We start from the raw sequence: 20,431 nt of genomic DNA, 5'->3' as shown, positions 1-20,431 counted from the left end.
TGTATGAAAAAAAATTTATTTCTGTTACAATACACTATGTTAGTTTTGTTTTTTTTTTTAAACTTTACGATAATCAGTGTTCTTTCTACCATTCTATCTCCATATCCAGTGCTTAGGATAGTACCTAGAATGTAGAAGGCACTTAAGATATGTTTAGTGATTGAATGATGCCTTGGAGTGTCCCAAGATGTTAAATCTCAAGTCCAGGAAGGACGAAAATAATAAGTACTGCTTGTCCAAGAGTTTTATAAGGCTTCTGAACACTAATGTGAACAGAAGAACTCTTTCTCAATAATGTAACATGTGATCAATAAGGGCTAAAAATGTAGGCTAGACTCATTGAAGTTTTTAAAAATAAAATTTTGTATTTTATTGTTACATTTACATTCAGTATCACTACCTTCCCAATCCAATGCAATATCATGTATATATTTATTGGGCAACTATATGGAAAAATGGATAGAATGCTGGGTCTGGAGTCAGGAAGACATTTACTAGATAGCGGTGTGACCTTGGGCAAATCATTGTTTGCCTCAGTTTCCTCATCTATAAAATGAGTTGAAGAAGTCAATGGCAAACTACTTCAGTATCTCTGCCAAGAAAACTCCAAATGGTATCACAAAGAGTTGGACATGACTGAACAATTATAAAATATACATTTATGAAGTGTCTGCTAAGTACAAGGAATTATTCTAGGCTACAGAAATAGTCCCAAAGAGCTTACATCCCATTGGGGGTGATATGTGTAAACTGCTGTTACTACTACTGCTCCTGTTGCAGCTGCTACTGTTCTGATTGCTGCCTCAACTACTATAACTATAATTGTACTTATTAATATTATTACACATAGCATCAATTGAGATAATCATATGGTTTTTGTTAATTTGGTTATTGATATACTTACTTTAAGATCTCAGGGCCTGCAAACATCATCAGATCATGGAGTGCTTTAAAAAGGAAGCTCATGAGGAAGTAAGGCCCAAAGGTTTTATATAACACCTTAAACAAAGAAGGGTCTCTCTCCCTCTGAGTGGGTTTCACAATTAGGGCTTCAACCTCTTCGTTCACATCTGCTTTAGAGCCCCCTTTTGACTTTGCTGGATCCTTGGGGGAATACATGATCTTTACAGGTTGCCTAAAAGACAGAAGGAGAGCAACATAGTTAAAGTAACATGCCCCAGTCCCCATTGAGCACTTCCTTCTCTAGTCACAGCAACGTACCCTAGAAATGTACAACAAACATACTCATTTAGGCCCTCACAGCCAACCCCTTATACTGTGATAGCTTTTGGGCTCCTGAATTGTAGTTCTCTGAGTCTTTTCAATATATCTTTTGAGCTACCATGAAGTTAATTATTTAAAAATGTCTAATTCTTCCACATTACTACCCTACACAAAAATTTCAATGGCTTCCATTTATCTATAAGATAAAATCCCATAAATCACACCCAATGTTCGTTGTTTTATCTCAGTAGTATCAAACTCTAATAGATATGAATATCTATGAGTCATATTGACTTATAAAATCACAATATTATTAATTACTGTTGCTGAGTCCTTTCAGTTTTACTCTTCACGACCCCATTTGGGCTTTTCTTGGCAAAGATTCTAGAATGGTTTGCCATTTCCTTCTTCAGCTCATTTTTATAGATGAGTAATTGAGGCATACAGTTAAGTGACTTGTTCAGGGTCACACAGCTAGTACATGAGGTTAGATTTGAATTCATGATGATATCTTCCCAATTCTAAGCCCAGTGATCTATCCCACTGAGCCACTTAGCAGTCTTAACATTATCTATTATCTATATTGTACTCTGTGTGTGTGTGTGTGTGTGTGTGTGTGTGTGTGTGTGTGTGATTTTTTTGCTGAGGTAACTGGGGTTAAGTGACTTGCCCAGGGTCACACAGCTAGGAAGTGTTAAGTGTCTGAGACCAAATTTGAACTCAGGTCCTCCTGACTTCAGGGCTGGTGTTCTATCTATAGGTATCTATAGGTGTCACCTATCTGCTCCTATATTTTTATATCTTTTGTTAAAGATTTCCCAATTACATTTTAAGCTGAATTTTGCAGCTGTAAGTTTCATACCTATTTTACATATAATTTTTTAACATATAATCAAGTTTGATAACTATTTTATAAAATCCAATTGCAGTATCTCTATACAGACATATCTCTGAATATTCAGCAAACACAAACATAATATGTTCTTTCTCAACTCCAGAACTTTCCTTCTATCACTTGTTACCTAGAATTCTATCCAAATTTCACATATACTTCAAGACTCTAAGAAATTACATCTCCATGAAGTCTTCTCCATCATGCTACCTGCATGGATTTCTTCCTCTCTTAACCTTTGATTTTTGTCTGTTCTTTATTTTAATAAATTATTATACTACCATAGATAATTATTTCACTTTTTCATTATATCTGTTCAGCCAAAGTTTTCATAGGCATGTAAAAATGTGTGTGCCTTCCAGTTGATCAATGATGGACAGAAATAACTACACCCAGAGAAGGAACACTGGGAAGTGAATGTAAATTGTTAGCACTACTGTCTATCTACCCAGGTTACTTATACCTTCGGAATCTAGTACTTAATGTGCAACAAGAAAATGGTATTTACACACATATATTGTATCTAGGTTATATTGTAACACATGTAAAATGTATGGGATTGCCTGTCATCAAGGAGAGAGAGTAGAGGGAGGGCATAACTCGGAAAAATGAATACAAGGGATAATATTATAAAAAAAAGTACTCATGCATATATACTGTGAAAAAAATTATAAATTAAAAAAAATAAATAAATAATAAAAATGTGTGTGCATGTTTTGCATACATATACTATTTACATAAACAATATGCATCTACATACAAGCTATAACTACTAATTCAATTAAATATTTAATGCTTTTTAAGTATTTGTTTATTTATCATACTAAATCATCTTTTCTAATTAGATGCAAAGATAGTTTTCGACATTTGTTTTTGTAAGGTTTTGAGCTCCAAATGTTTCTCCCTCCCCTCCTTCCCTTCCATTTCCTCAAGGCAGCAAGCAATCTGATGTAGGTTATATATATACAATCATGTGAAATGTATTTCCGTATCAGTCACGTTGTGAAAGAAGAATCAGAACATTTAAAAAAAAATTTTAAGAAGAGTCAAACAAGCAGGAACAGCCATGAGAAAGAAACAACAAAATTTAAAATGTGAAAATAATGTCCTTTGATCTGTATTCAGTCTCCATAGTTCTTTCTCTAGACATAGATCATATTTTTCCATCACAAGTCCTTTGGAGTTGTCTTGGATCATTGTATTGCTGAGAAGAGCTAAGTCTTATCATAGTTGATCATCAAACAATGTTGCTGTTACTATGTATAATGTTCTCCTGGTTCTGCTCACTTCACTTATCATAAGTCAAGTCTTTCCAGGTTTTTCACAACTCTACCTATTTATTTCTTATAGAAATATTTAATATTTTTTTTCTGTTTGAGAAAAGGAAGAAGGGGGCTAAGTGGAGGAAAGGAGTGGTCTCTTAATTTATTTTTTTCCATAGCTTTACATCATTCATTTGCCTAAAGTCACTACTAGCAAGAGATGTCATCTATTCTTGGCCTTTTTAACTTAAAGGATATGGGAAAATACAAAGCTAGAAGGACTAAATACCAGAAGAAAAAGAGAAGACCCACAGAGAGAAGACAGGAGAGTAATATAAAGTAAAGAAAATAAAGTGTGGTGAAATAAAGTTAAGACTGAATCAAAGAAAAGAAGAATCTAGTAGAAGCGATTTTATAGAAAAGAGAAGATATTAGGATGCCTAGGATAACTAGATTCTGGGCAAGAGCAAAGAAGAATGTAAAAGGGCAGAAAGTGAACTAGGTTGTGCAGGCACAAAGAACATGAGAACAAAGAACTATGAGCCAAGGCTCTTCCTACAAACAGACCACAACACTGGCTTCAACAGCTTTCTAAGAGGGAATAGAATCTTGAGAAGTTATAATTTCACTATTATTCTGGAGTGTATTTTAGTTGTCATGGCTAGAGAGAGAATTTCTTTCCTAAGAAATTGGATGATTTATCTGTTAAGGAGAAAAATGTGAGGAAATGTTTCATGAGAAAACAGAATTTAACTTTTTTCAGGGGGGAAAACATGAAGAAAATTCTTGAAAAAAAGACTTAAACTGGTACCTGCAAGTTGAATAGTGAGTATTTCCAAAGTTAATCATTAGAAGTACCTGATTGTGTGACCTTTTTCACAATTAGTACACTGTAAATAATCATTTGTCCATTTTTGTTGCTAAATTACAAAGCCAGTAACCTTGAGCCTTATTTAAACTTAGCAGATTAGGTGAGAAAAAAAGGTTATTTAAAAATGAACAAAAGTATATAGAAATAAAAGTTTCACTGGGTTATTGAATAAAGAATATTTAATAAATTAGAGAGAGGACTCTCAGCTAACTGACTAATGAGACTCTCCAAGTTTGGTCATTTGTGAGGAAATAGTAGAATATATCTCTTGATTGCCTTGGAAACTATGTTGAGAATTAATAAGGTAAGAATTCTGTTGCACAATTATAAAGATCAAGAATGACTTGAAAGAACTGATATGAGAAGATACACTCAATCCATCCTTTCATAGTATTGCACACTGCACATGTTCTTGGATATTTTCATGCCCTAGTCAGTACTGATTTTCTATGTTCCTCTCTTTATCTCTTAATTTACATGGGATGGATCTGTGAAAGGGGGAGAGAAGGGGATATTTGAGAAAACTATGATGACGTAAAAAACTAAAGACATCATCAATGAACTTACTTTTAAAATATTATAATTACCAACTATGACTTGATTCCTACAAGGTTGTATTCTCATTTTTATTCATGTTGTTCAAATAGGCCATAAATTTTTAAATTTTACTATAACTAATAATATTCTGTAAAAAATTTTTACCCCAAAAATAAGGTAAAAAGTCAAGTCAGGATAAAGATCATGGTTCAGAAAGAGGTTTATATTCCTAAAACTCGCTAAACTGAGAAAAACAGGTATCTGAGCTTGTTTGTTATATATAACCTTGATTTTGATATGAGAAAATAAATAACATTTAGCTGTTCTGAGGAGCACTTCTCATTTTCAAGTACTTTGTGACTCCTGTTCCTGATCCCCAATAGCAGCATATAAAGGAAAAACAAAGTTACATGATCTGTTTCACTTTATAGAACAGGAATGATTGTATTATATATATATATATATATATATATATATAGCAACTAGAATATCTCAAAGTAGTAACTGCCCCTGCATCCCTTCATTAAGAAAGGCCCAAAATATAATCAAACTGAGGAATTCTAGAACCAGGCAGGGTTCTCTTGCTTTTTCTGATGTGAATTCTGGGAACTTGGCTCTCTCCAAGTCTAGTTTAGTCCTGTGGGGATGAAGACCTATTTCCCATAGTGATGAAATTGTGGCCAGAAAATTTACTCTACCGAGAGCACATTCAAGTCTAATTTATCCTTAATGAAATATACTTAAGACTAGGCAAACTCTGGTTTCAACAGATACAATCCATACTTTCCCTTCTCAAAGTCAGGAATATGATTAGGTATTTATGAACACAACCAGTCATACAACCACAAATGCACTTTTCCTAGCATAATAATAGAATGCTCATCCCAACCAAACAAGGCACAGAAACCCCATTCTCCTATAATCAACAATGCCTTCCAAATATGATTTCCTCTTGCTTACAAAGAGGATGCTACTGATATAGTAGCAGCTGATCCTGTACTTGGTTGTTTTCCCAGTAACAGTGGTAAAGAGCTGAATGAATTTATTGATGTCTTTTTGCCTGGATCCCTTATGACAGAAAGTGTGAATTACATGCCAAGGATTTGGAAAGCTGAGGAGAGCTTTCCTTCCTTCATTCTCTCTCTCTCTCTCTCTTTATATATATATATTTCTATGGAGATGTAATTCACAATCTTGGCCTAATTAGTTAATCAGTTGTTCTCAAAATGTGGTGCTTGAATTCCTGGGAGTCTCTAGAGACCCATTCAGGTGATACATGAAATCAAAACTATTTTCATTCTCAGTACTAAGATGTCTATTAAAATAATGCCTACGGTCTATTAAATATTGCTATTAAAATAGCCATTTAAAAATTGTATATTAAAAAAAACTGCTTTCTTTTCCAATTGCATACTTCTGTGAGGCCAGGCATTCTTCACTTTTTTAACCAAAACAACTTTTTAAAACAGATTGAATGCAAAAACAGGTATGAGAATAAAGCTGCCTTCTATTATGCCAAATTATAGAGAAGTTTGTAAAAAAACATTCTAATTTTTTTTTTTGTTTTAGAAAGTAATTTTTCATAAAAATGTTATTTATGTTAACATGAATGAAGTGGAATTTTTTAATGATTGACAAATTTTAAAAAGAATTTTTAGTTTCTAGTATAGTAAATACTAATAACTATGGTTCAGATAAACTAAAGTTCTTTGGGGTCCTCAAAAAATTTTTAAGAGTGTAAAGAGGTCCTAAAGACAAAAAAATTGGAGAACTATTACCTTATATTAATGACCTAAACAATTAAAACTCTGGCACTATTGGTCAATTAACAATGGGAAAAAACTCCAAATTTATATGCCACGCCCTTCCTAGGAAAAACTATTCTATATTCACTAGTCTGAAACCTAGATCATCATCCCAGAAGCCTACATATCGTCTATAGTATTCACACTTACTTTTTTGACTTAGCACATTCTTTCTTCCAGTTTTTCACCAGAACAGGCACTACCTGTTCAGAGGTGTCTTCTGGGTTTAGGGACCATAAATCTGTGGCTTCCAGAGGACATTTATATCCCTGGACCATCAACCTAAATTTGAAACAGAGAAAACTGTGTGAGAGAACAAGTATATCTGCATGTCAATACCAGAAAACATATTACTAAGGAAGAAAGAGCTCTTATTCTCAATCATTCTAATGACAAAAACAAACAGGATAAACCTTGAAAAATTGTCCTGTAGAGTAGAGATATAAAAGATATGGCCTATGGCTCATATGAAGGCCACAACATTCCTGAATGTGGTCTGAACCAGATTAAAATGAAATTGGGCCTAATATGGAAATATATTTTACATGACTTCATATGTATATTAAGTTTCATGTCTTGTCTTTTCAATGAATGGGAGAGAGTTTAAAACTGAAAATAAAAATTAAATTTAAAAAGTGTAACTGGGAAATACTTAACAAAATAAATTTAAAATATAATAAAGAACATTACATTTTAAAACTAAATCAATATGACCCAAAAGGAGCTTTTAATGGCCCCAGTTTCTATTTTAATTTGACAGTAATAATATAGAGAAAATAACTTCAAATGATCCAGTCTTTCCTTACCAAATGATTTAAAGTATTTTTAATTTTTATAACTTTCAACTTGAGAAAGGAGTACATTTATAGGTTTTTGGCATGGGATTTAACACCATCCCCTTTTTACAGATGAACAAACTGAATGAGGTACCAATTCATTTATGATCACACAGCTTCTACTGGCCACAGTACTTCTGCACAAGCAGAGGAGACAAGCCCAATCTGTGAGGTCAGTCAGCTCAGAAAAAAATAGATAGGAGTTAGAGTTCAGTGTCCTTACCCAGTAATCCACCAGAAAGTGATTCTAGAAAGGAAGGAAGCACCAGACTCCGGACAGGGATTCTATCAGAAAAAAAGAAATAGGGGGTGGGGGCAGGGAATAGAATAATTAAATCACACACACTAGGGCTATTAAAGTAGTTACTGACACCTTATCCTTCTGTTTTGGTGACATTCAATCACTTCAACACATCCAATCTGGCATCAAAAATGATATTCCCTCTCCTGAGTTATAACTTTTAAAAACAATAAATAACAAGACATTACTTTCAGCCTTTTCAAAGACCTTTTCTCAGAGGAGGCCATAAGAGTTTCATAAAAGACCCAAATCATTAATAAGTATTATTTTCTAGGTTCAAATACACAGAGCAGTTCACCTGCCCCCAGCACTACTTAATGTTGACTTAATGTTGAATTCTGGAATCTAAGCTAGTACACAGTCATAAAAGACCTTTAACAAAGTACAAATTAAAAGACACTTTATACAAGCGAGTATAAGCCAACTTTTAATTGTTCACTTTCTGATTATGTATGAAAAATGTTTCATTATAGTCTGGCTTCCCTAGGAGAACTACACCTTCCTGTTTCCTATAGTGCCATGTTCAATAATAGGTGGGTACATAATAAGTTAATTGAAAATTAATAATTATCAATATAAACCAAACATAAACAGAAAGGCAAATCTGCTACCATAACAGAAGAGGCAGAACAGATGCTCTATTTCTCTTGAATCCATCTCCTTGCTACTCACACACTGTCACTTAAGTCCAGCATCTGTCTCCTAGATTATTTCAACAGGCTAACTGGTTTCTCAGCCTCAAGTCTCTCCCTGCTCCAGTGGATTCTACCTATTGGTGACAAAGTAATTTTTCTTAAATGAAGTTCTGACCCTATGACTTCAAAGCTTAGTCAACTCTGGTAGTTACTATTGCCTCTAGGTTAAATATAAACTTCTATTTAGCATTAAAAGCCTTCTACAACCTGACCCAGGCCAACTTTTCCAGGCTCATAGGACATTTCTCTCCCTCTAGTACCATGGAATCCAAAAAAACTTACCTCTATATTCCTCAAACAAGTCAAGATGCCCCATTGCCCATCCCTCTCCTTTGGCTCTGGCCCTTTCACATGCCTGAGGTGTACTCCTCCTTAACTCTCCTTCTACTTCCTCACTGATTACCACTCTTCCTTTAATAGACATTTTAAGCACTATTCTCTATGAAAACTTCCTGATCCTGGGCTTTTCTCCCAAACTACTTCACATTTAACTACTATGCATGTATTCCTATTTATTAACTTTTTATTTATACAATGAATTTTTACATTTATCTGTACTTATCTCTTCCATTAGGATGTAAACTTTCATGAGGGGAATTTTCATTCTTTGCACTTATATCCCAGGTTCCTAACACAATACTTAACATAGAGAAGGCACTTAATAAATGCCTATTGATTGAATATTTGACACATACAGGATGTCCCAAAAGTCTTAGTGTAAACTTTAGCTATTAAAGCTTCCAGTTGCATTAAGACTTTTTGTATGACAGACCTAAACTCTCTAGATATCAAATACACACACACACACACACACACACACACACACACACACACACACACACACTCTACAAGTACATATATGGGGAGGAAGAGTGTCAATACAATTCTTAGGAACTTTTCATCTTAGTCCCTTGGCTTATAGATCCCTAGACCTACTATCTCCAGGATCAAGAAAATACATGACTAAAAAAAGAAGCAGGGCCAAAAATGGTAATGTAAAAACAGGTGAAAGAATCCTACCAAACTCTATTTATGACACAAATAGGGTGTTGATATCTAAACCAGGAAGGGCCAAAACAATGAAAATTATAGACTAATTTTCCTAATGAATACTGATAAAAATTTTAAATAAAATATTAGCAAACAGATTACAGCAATTAATCACATGGATAAAGTATAATTTGGTGGGATTTATACCAGGAATGCAGGGGTGATTCAATATTAGGAAAAGAATTAGCATAAATGAGCATATCATTAACAAAATTAACAAAAATCAAATGTTTCAAAAGATGCAGAAAAAGCATCTGACAAAATAGAGTACCCATTCCTATTTAAAACACTTAATAGCATACAATTTTTTTAAAAATGTTAAGTAATATCTATCTAAAATCAGCAGCAAGCATTATATGTAATGAATATAAACTAGAAGCATTCCTAGTAAGATCAAGAGTAAAATAAGGATATGCCCATTATCATCCCAAGATTATTATTAAATATTACACTAGAAATGTTAACTTTAGCAATAAGAGAAAAAAAAAAAAGAAATAACAGGAATTTGAATAAGCAATGAGGAAATAAAATTATCATTCTTTGCAGATGACAGATGATAATACTTAAAGAATCCTAGAGAATCAACTAAAAAATTACTTGAAACAATTAACAATGTTAGCAAAGTTGTAGGATATAAAATAAGCCCACATAAATAGTCAGCCTTTCTATATATTACCAACAGACCCCAGAAACAAAAGACAGAAAGAGAAATTTCATTTAAAATTACTGTAGGCAATATATAAGATTTGGGAGTCTACCTGCCATGACACATCCAAAAACTCTATGAATACAATTATAAAACATTTTCCATACACATTTAGTCAGATCTAAACAAGTGGAAAACTATCAATTGCTCATCAGTAGGTCAGGCCAATATAATAAAAATGACAATTCTATCTAAATTAATCTACTTATTCAGTGCCATATCAATCAAACTACCAAAAATTATTTTATAGAGCTAGAAAAAACAAATACAAAATTCATCTGGAAGAACAAAAGTTCAAGAATACCAAAGGAATTAATTGGGGCAGGGGGAGAAATACAAAGGAAGGTAGCCTTGCTGTATCAGATCTAAAACTATATTATAAAGTGGCAATCATCAAAACTATTTGCTACTGGCTAAGAAATAACCCAGTGAATAGACTGGGTACACAAGACATAGACTTGACTATACATAATACATGACTATATCAATCTACTGTTTGATAAACTCAAAGACTAGCTTCTGAGATAAGAACTCATTATTTCACAAAAACTGCTGAGAAAACTGGAAATAATATAGCAGAAGTTAGACATAGAACAATATCTCACACACTATACCAGGAAAAGGTCAAAAATAGATGTATGATTTACACATAAAAGGTAATACCATATGCAAATTAGGAATGCAAGGAATAGTTTACCTGTCAGATCTATTGAGAAGAGAAGAATTTGTGACCAAAAAAGGGGTAGAGAAGATTACAAAATGCAAAATGAATAAGTTTGATTACATTAAATTAAAAAGCGGTTGCCAAATAAAAGCAATGCAGCCAAGATTAGAAGAAAAGCAGAAAGCTTGGAAACAGTTGTTTTTTTTTTTTTAATTTAGATATGCATGAGTATATGCATGAGTAATTTTTTTAAATAATATTATCCCTTGTATTCATTTTTCCAAATTATCCCCCTCCTTCCACTCCCTCCCCCCGATGACAGGCAATCCCATACATTTTACATGTGTTACAATATAACCTAGATACAATATATGTGTGTAAATACATTTTCTTGTTGCACATTAAGTACTAGATTCCGAAGGTATAAGTAAGCTGGGTAGATAGACAGTAGTGCTAACAATTTACATTCACTTCCCAGTGTTCCTTCTCTGGGTATAGTTGTTTCTGTCCATCATTGATCAACTGGAAGTGAGTTGGATCTTCTTTATGTTGAAGATTTCCACTTCCATCAGAATACATCCTCATACAGCATTGAAGTGTACAGCGATCTTCCGGTTCTATTCATTTTCCTCAGCATCAGTTGATGTAAGTCTCTCCAAGCCTCTCTGTATTCTTCCTGTTGGTCATTTCTTACAGAGCAATAATATTCCATAACCTTCATATACCATAATTTACCCAACCATTCTCCAATTGATGGACATGCATTCATCTTCCAGTTTCTAGCTACAACAAAAAGAGCTGCCACAAACATTTTGGCACATACAGGTCCCTTTCCACTCTTTAGTATTTCTTTGGGATATAAGCCCAATAGCAGCAATGCTGGGTCAAAGGGTATGCACAGTTTGATAATTTTTTTGGGCATAGTTCCAAATTGCTCTCCAGAATGGCTGGATTTTTTCACAACTCCACCAACAATGTATTAGTGTCCCAGTTTTCACACATCCCCTCCAACATTCATCATTATTTGTTCCTGTCATCTTAGCCAATATGACAGGTGTGTAGTGTTATCTCAGAGTTGCCTTAATTTGCATTTCTCTGATCAGTAGTGATTTGGAACATTTTTTCATATGAGTGGATATAGTTTCAATTTCATCATCTGAGAATTGTCTGTTCATATCCTTTGACCATTTATCAATTGGAGAATGGTTTGATTTCTTATAAATTAGGGTCAGTTCTCTATATATTTTGGAAATGAGACCTTTGTCAGAACCTTTAACTTTAAAAATATTTTCCCAATTTGTTACTTCCCTTCTAATCTTGTTTGCATTAGTATTGTTTGTACAGAAACTTTTTAGTTTGATGTAGTCAAAATCTTCTGTTAAGTGTGGATCCATATCTAATTTCTGCCATACTAATTTACAGTTTTCCCAACAGTTTTTTTCCAAATAATGAATTTTTATCCCTAATGTTGGTATCTTTGGGTTTGTCAAAGATTAGATTGCTATAGATGTACCCTTTTTTGACCTTTGTATCTAACCTGTTCCACTGATCTACCGGTCTATTTCTTAGCCAATACCAAATGGTTTTGGTGACTGCTGCTATATAATATAGCTTTAGATCAGGTACACTTAGACCACCTTCCTCTGACTTTTTTTTCATTAGTTCCCTTGCAATTCTCGACCTTTTATTCTTCCATATGAATTTTGTTGTTATTTTTTCTAGGTCATTAAAATAGTTTCTTGTGAGTCTATTTGGTATAGCACTAAATAAATAGATTAGTTTGGGGAGTATTGTCATCTTTATTATATTCGCTCGGCCTATCCAAGAGCACTGAATGTCTTTCCAATTATTTAAATCTGACTTTATTTTTGTGGCAAGTGTTTTGTAATTTTTCTCATATAATTCCTGACTATTCTTTGGTAGATGGATTCCCAAATACTTTATACTCTCAACATTTGTTTGGAATGGAATTTCTCTTTGTATCTCTTGCTGTTGGATTGTGTTGGTAATGTATAAAAATGCTGAGGATTTATGTGGATTTATTTTGTATTCTGCCACTTTGCTAAAATTCTGAATTATTTCTAATAGCTTTTTAGCAGTCTTTGGGGTTCTCTAAGTATACCATCATGTCATCTGCAAAGAGTGATAGTTTGATTTCCTCATTTCCTACTCTAATTCCTTGAATCTCTTTCTCGGCTCTTATTGCAGAGGCTAGTGTTTCTGGGCAACTTTGTTTCACTCCTGATCTTACTTGGAAAGGTTGCAGTTTATTTCTATTGCATACTATGCTTACTGACGGTCGTAAATATATGCTCCTGATTATTCTAAGGAATAGTCCATTTATTCCTATACTCTCAAGAGTTTTTAGTAGGAATGGATGTTGGATTTTGTCAAATGCTTTTTCTGCATCTATTGAGATGATCATATGGTTTTTATTAATTTGATTATTAATATGGTCAATTATATTAATAGTTTTCCTAATATTAAACCAGCCCTGAATTCCTGGAATAAATCCTACTTGATCAAAGTGTATTATCCTGGGGATGATTTTCTGAAGTCTTTTTGCTAATATCTTATTTAAGATTTTAGCATCAATATTCATTAAGGAGATTGATCTATAATTTTCTTTCTCAGTTTTCGATTGACCTGTTTTAGGTATCAGTACCATGGCTGTGTCATAAAAGGAGTTTGGTAGGACTCCTTCATTGGAAAGAGTTTTTACAGTGTTTCTGATAAAGGTCTCATTTCTAAAATATACAGAGAAATGAGTCAAATTTACAAGAATACAAACCATTCCTCCGTTGATAATTGGTCAAAGGATACAACAGGAAGTTTTCAGATGAAGAAATTAAAGCTATACATAGCCATATGAAAAAAAAAATTGCTCTATTGATTGGAAAAATGCAAATTAAAATAACTCTGAGATGCCACCTCACACCTATCAGATTGCCTAATGTATCAGAAAAGGGAAATGAGAAATGTTGAAGATGATGTGGGAAAATTAGAACACTGATGCATTATTGGTGCACTTGGTGAACTGTTCCAACTGTTCTGGAGAGTAATTTGGAACTATGCCTAAAGGGCCATAAAACTCTTTGATCCATCAATACCACTACTAGGTCTGTATCACTAAGAGATCATAAAAAAGGCAAAAGGACCCACATATACAAAAATGTTTATAGCAGCTCTTTTTATAATAGCAAAGAATTGAAAATTAAGGAAATGCCCACTAATTGGAGAATTGCTGAACAAGTTATGATATATTAATGGAATGGAATGTAATTTTGCTATAAGAAATGATGAGCAGATAAAAGAGAAAAAAGACCCACATGTGCAAAAATGTTTGTAGCAAGGAACTAGAAATTGAGTGGGTGTCTATCAACTGGGGGATGGCTGAATAACTTGTGATATATTAATGTAATGGAATATTATTCTATAAGAAATGATGAGCTAACTGATTTAGAAAAGCCTGGAAAGACTTAATGAATTAATGCTGAGCGAAGTGAGCAGAACCAAGAGAATATTATATACAGTAACAAGATTATATGATGGTTATCTATGGTAGACTTGGTTCTTTTCAATGAAGTGATTCAAGGCAATTCCAACAGACGTGGAATGGGAAATGTCATCTGCATCCAGAGAAAGAACTACGGACACGGAACATGGATTGAAGCATAATAATTTCACCATTTTTTATTGTCTGTTTTTTTCTTTCTTATGATTTTTTTGGTTATTTTTCTTGCACAACATGACAGATATAGAAATATATTTAAAAGAATTGCACTTATTTAACCTAAAATCAGATTGCTTGTTGTCTTGGGGCGGGGGGGAGAAGGTAAGAGAGGAAGGGAGGAAAATTTGGAATACAAAGTTTTACAAAAATTAATGTTGAAAACTATCTTTACATGTATTTGGAAAATACTATTTAAAAATGAAATCGTGAGCAAGCTGGTTTCAGAAAAACCTGAAAAGACTATAGGAACTGATGCTGAATGAAGCAAGCAGAACCAGGAAAATATTGCATATAGTATTAGCAATACTATGCAATGATCAATTATGATCGACTTAGCTCTTCTCAACAATGCAATGATCTAAGACAATTCCAAAAGACTTGTGAAAATACCTGGAAAAATCCTATCCACATCCAGAGAAAGAACTATGAATCTGAATGCAGATGGAAAAATACTATGTTCACTTTTTTGTTTGTTTTTCCTTTCTTGTGGTTTTCCCTTTTGTTCTGATTCTTCTTTCACAACATGACTAATTGGGAAATATGTTTAACATGACTGTACATGTATAACCTATATCGGATTACTTGCTATCTTGGGGAAGAAAGGAGAGAGAAAAATTTGGAACTCAAAATCATACAAAAATAAATGCTGAAAACTGTATTTACATGTAATTGGAAAAAAATTAATTAATATAAAATGGGGGGGAGAGAATGATTACAGCATAGTACAGTCCACTTATGAATTTAAGCACGACCTTAGCCCATCATGTTGAATTCTCCTTCTCAGGAGGGGAGAGCTTTCTTGCATGCAAGTTATTTTCCACACCTGCCTGTGGCCTGCTCTGTTGAGCTCTGGACTTTTTAAAGTTAGAAACTGTCCCAGTTTAGAATGTATTAAAAAATTCTGTTCACTTCAGTTGGGAGTAATAGTTCAAGGAGTGGATGTGGAGGTGGGGCTGTGTGTTCTCCAGTACAGGTAGAATGGACGGGGTGTAATGGCGGTTTTCTCCAGAGTCCAATCCCAACTTGCCAGACAGGTTCATTGCTCTTGCTCCTACTCCATTATCAAACTCAACTTTGATTGCACCTGCCATTTCTTTGTAAGAAAAACTCTGGCTCACCATTTCTTTGTGAAGGAAACTCTTGGGTCCTCTTTCGTGTCCTGGTTTGCCTGAATTATTCTGGTAACTTCTTTTCCCCCTTTTTTTCAATAAAGTTAATTGACTTAGTTGCGTGTCTGAGTTATTTTTTTTCTTTTTCTGCACACGTCTGTAAATTGTAGATGCCTACATTTGTAAAATTGCATAAGTCTCTGAGTTTTTTAACTGCTTATGCTTCTGATTTGTGTAACTCTGAACTGGTTGAAATTAGCACTTTAATTGAACAGTTTGTATTTATTTTGTTATTTTGCCCTGGCTCTGTCTTTGTAAGATGTAAATATCTATATTTGTGTTGTAAGATAGATTTTGCCTTGAAAGATTTAAAATGTAGCCAGCCAGAAAAACTTCTAAGTGTTATAGCCAGAATTTAGAACACTGGGAAAGATTGATGAGCTTTTACACTTGAAGCAGAAGTCCCAGTTAGCAAGTCTAACTCCCACTTTAGCCTTTTTGTGGAAGATTAGATTATAAGAAAAGAGAAACTTATAGGACACTTTTTTTTTCTGTCATTTCAGCTACTGGCCAAGTTGGAATTACAGAAATAAAGTCAGATAATCAAAGTTGTAAAACTATTTTTAAAAAATCTTACCAGATTCAAGCTGATTGTGGTTTAATTATCAAGGAGTTTGGAAATTAATCATTTTAAGAATGTTGGAGAGAATTTTTGAGACTTTGAATTAAGTCCAGGAATTCACTCTCTTCTGAACTATCTTAGTAAGTTTTGGGGCACCCACTCTGTAAGATTTATTTTAAGGAGAAATAAGGATTAAATCTTATTAAAACTTATTAGAAGTTTTTATCCCCTGAGGCAATTGGGGTTAAGTGACTTGCCCAGGGTCACACAGCCAGGAAGTGTTAAGTGTCTGAGGTCAAATTTGGACACTTAGGTCCTCCTGACTTCAGGGCTGGTGCTCTATCCACTACATCAACTAACTGCCCCCTTAAAAGTTTTTTAAAAGCAAACAGCAAGAATAATTTTATTGCTCTAGGGAAATGAAGAAAAATAGTTTAGTACTTTGCACAGAATGAAGAGTAGAGAAAAAAATAGGTAAGCAGTTTGTATTGTAGAGTCACCTCTTGTTAACCCTCCTCCCTAGTTCAGAGACCCTCTCCTAAATACAGGTGTTAAGAGAATTGTAAGGCAACTTAGTATATTTTGTCTACCCTGCCCAGTAGCTGCAAGTGGCCTGAGCCCCAGCAGAGTCTGCAGTTAGGTCCTCAGGGCCAGCATTTGCTTTTGCCCTGCCACAACACAGACAAAAGAACAAGACATATATAAACAAAGCACGCACTTAAAACACTAATTTCAACCATTTCACAGAGGCACACAAACCAGAGGCATAAAGCAATTAAAAAACCCAGAAAGTTATTTAATTTTACAAATTTTACCAGACTTGTACAAATAAAAAAAAAAAAAAAATCAAACTAACCTAAATCATGCAATTAAATCAATTTTCCATGTGCTCCTTTTACCCCAACCACCCACCAAAAAAGCCTTACCAGAGTGAGTTATTCCCAGGTCAAGAAAAAGGTCCCAAGAGTTTTCTTCACAAAGAAATGGTGGCCTCAATTAAAAGTGAGTTCAATAATAAAGCAGGAGTGAGATTAGTGAACTTGCTAAGCAAGTAGAGTCTGACTCCAAAGAAAATCTCCCCTGCTTGAGAAGCAGAGCTTAACATGCTAGGTTAAATCAGTGTTTTTCCGCATTTAATATTTTTTTTCCAATTACATGTAAAGACAGTTCTCAGCACTTAATTTTGTATTATTTTGACTTCCAATTTTGGAAGTGTAACTGATGTCATCTGAAATTTATTGTGTTATTGTATTTCTAAGTTATAGCATATTTCTAAATCTATATTATAAAATTTGAGAGGCCATTATAAACCAGAAATGCTGTTTGATAAAATTTCTCTTTTAATTTAGATGCTATTAGGTAATAAATTAAAATAAAAATTAAATCATAAATTTAGATGCTATTTGATTATAAATTGGCTTTTAAAAGGATATGAAAGAAAATTGGATATTTGGTATTTTAAAAAATATCTAGTGAGGAGATTGCTAAATATTTTGTTATAAGGCAAGTAACATAATAATAATATATAGTATATATAGTAAATAATGTTTACTTTAATAGTGAATTTTCATTTGAAAATTCTTGGTTATTATGAAAATTTTATTGTTTTGAGCTTTGTTTACAAAGAGAATTGTCATAAAGCCAATAGTAGAAAACAGCATAGGCTGTAGTACTGCTTAAAGGTGGATGTCCATACCTAGGAAAAGTTCTGGGGACAACTTAGGACACAGCCTAGGTAGGATCCTCCTGATTCTATTTTACCACTACTCTATTTTCTTGAAAAGGAAAAATTTCTCACCATGATAATCTTAAGTCTTGATTTTAACACTCTGACTACATGAATGGTTGTTAGATATGAATCATGCTGGAATAAAACAGAGATAAAGGAATTTTTTTTTTTCCTAACAGAGCTAAAGGAGTTTTCCCTATATTATAATATAACTGTCCCTATTTTTCTTTTTATATCAAGTTGCTATAATCAAGAAGTTTTGTACATATAATATTAAATCTATTAAATTACAGATTGATACTATAATAGGATGAAGGTATGAACATCTCATAATTTTAGCCTATTTTTGTAGTCAAATTATAACACAGGGATGATATTCTCCAAAGGGGGAAATGATTAGAATCAAAGATGTAATGTGTAAGTTTTTTAATTGAATGGAACAGTAAATTTGAAAAAGCAACACGATTAGACTGTTTTCTCTACGAACTATAAATAGATGTATATGATCAACTTCTAAAATTTATCTATCATGAAAATTCAGGCATTGAGTTTTAGTTTTAAGTATTAGTATTACATTTAAGTAATAAGTTCTCAAAACTGAATTAGCTTTAATTAATTAAGGATTAATTGGATTTTACACATAAATTAATTGATAATGATAAATCATTTTCCCATTTTTAATCTATCCTGATAATTTAAAAGGCAGAATTAATTTATAGTTGGATCCTTATAATTTTTTTTAAAGACACATCAGGTAGATGAGGATAGAAACAACAAATAGCATATAAATTGATATTCTCTGAATTTTAAAAATTGAAGAGCCAAATTTAACCTCTAGATTATTTGTGTAGAAAGTGTTTTGTAGTTTTGCTTATATAGTTTCTGACTTTTCCTTGGCAGATAGATTCCCAAATATTTTATCCTATTGACAGTTATTTTAAATGGAATTTCTCTTCAAAGAAAATGAAAAAAAAAAATATGACCAGGCTTGAAGCCAAAGAAGGAGAAGGGAATAATGTAAAAATGCTCTAGACAGGGAGATAAGGATAGGTGGCTGTCCTGTGTTTGCTACTAATCAGTTAAGGAACCATGCATAGGAAAGTCTACATATGTGCAAAAATTTTTGTAACATCTTTTTGTAGTGATAAGGAATTGGAAATTGAGTAGAAGCCTATCAACTGGGGAGTAGCTGAATAAACTATGGTATATGAATGTAATGCTACTGTTCTATAAAAAATGATGAGTAGGCTAACTTCAGAAAAACCTGGAAAGACATGAACTGATGCTCAGCAAAGTGAGCAGAACCAGGAGATCATTCTACATAATAACAGCAAGATTATATGATGATCAATGGATGGACTTGACTCTTCTCAGCAATGCGGTGATCCTATACAATTCCTACATACTTGAAAAATGCCATCTGCATTTAAGATGGAGTCTAAATATGGATTGAAATACAGTATTTTCACTTTTTTGTTGTTTGATTGCTTTTTCTTTCTTGTGGTTTTTCCCTTTTGTGTGATTTTGTTTACACAAATGACAAATATAGAAATATAAGTAAAAGGACTGCACATATTTAACCTATATTAGATTGCATGTCGTCTCAAGGAGAAGGGAGATAAGGGAGGGAGGAAGAAAAATCTACAACACAAAGTCTTACAAAATGAATTTTGAAAATTATGTTTACATATATTTGGAAAAATAAAACACTATTGAATATATCTGGGTCTAAGTTTCTTTAGTGGTAAAATGTGGAATTAAATGATCTCTAAAGTTCATTTATGGCAGGTGTGGATGTGTATTTATATGCCAAAAGTCTTAAAATAATTTTAAGCATTAATACATGCATGTATGTGAAATGTATATTTTAATTTAAATTTAAAATATATCAATGGCCTTACACATCTCTAGGTACAGAACCTGGAATTGGAGAGATCTAAATTCCAATTATGGCTTCAACACTTTACAAGATATTCTAACATGGGCAATTAAATAGCCTCTCTGAGGTTGCTTCATTCTCTAAAAATGGGGGAAAATTGTACTTCATACTATCTGCCTCTTAGAATTGTTGCAAAGAAAGTACTTCATAGACCTTAAAGTAATATATAAACACAAGCTATTACTACTGGTGATGATCCAGAAGGCTGGACATTGTACTGAAGACCTAGGTTTTAATCTCCATCTGTGTAGTAGCGGTAGGACTATGATGAGCATTCCTAGGAAACAGTTCTTACTGAATTTCATTTTTTTAGATTTCTAATTTTTTTGAAAGCTCAATTAATGAGGTGTTATTCTACACGAGATATTGCCTGAGTTCACCACCTCCTCTCCATACTGCTGCTAGTATCTTCCCCCTTGAAATTATACTAATTTTGCATATGCTTAAAAAACATAC

General features: G+C 33.2%; 1 protein-coding gene across 1 annotated transcript in view; it reads right to left on the bottom strand.

Annotated features, from left to right (window-relative positions):
• The window catches only part of ABCC1 (ATP binding cassette subfamily C member 1 (ABCC1 blood group)), a 145,275-nt gene that overhangs the window by 64,606 nt on the left and 60,238 nt on the right, over positions 1 to 20,431 (bottom strand). Inside the window, exons 6-8 of the mRNA XM_074280626.1 lie at positions 7,651 to 7,712; positions 6,742 to 6,873; positions 905 to 1,135 (exon numbers count right to left, since the gene is read on the bottom strand). Coding sequence (XP_074136727.1) covers positions 905 to 1,135; positions 6,742 to 6,873; positions 7,651 to 7,712 — 425 coding nt within the window. The remainder of the gene's footprint in view (positions 1 to 904; positions 1,136 to 6,741; positions 6,874 to 7,650; positions 7,713 to 20,431) is intronic.

Source organism: Sminthopsis crassicaudata, chromosome 1 (assembly GCF_048593235.1).
Source record: "Sminthopsis crassicaudata isolate SCR6 chromosome 1, ASM4859323v1, whole genome shotgun sequence".
NCBI lineage: Eukaryota > Metazoa > Chordata > Mammalia > Dasyuromorphia > Dasyuridae > Sminthopsis > Sminthopsis crassicaudata.
The sequence above is the reverse complement of the archived record's forward strand: the minus strand, read 5'-3'. Positions and strand labels throughout refer to the sequence as shown.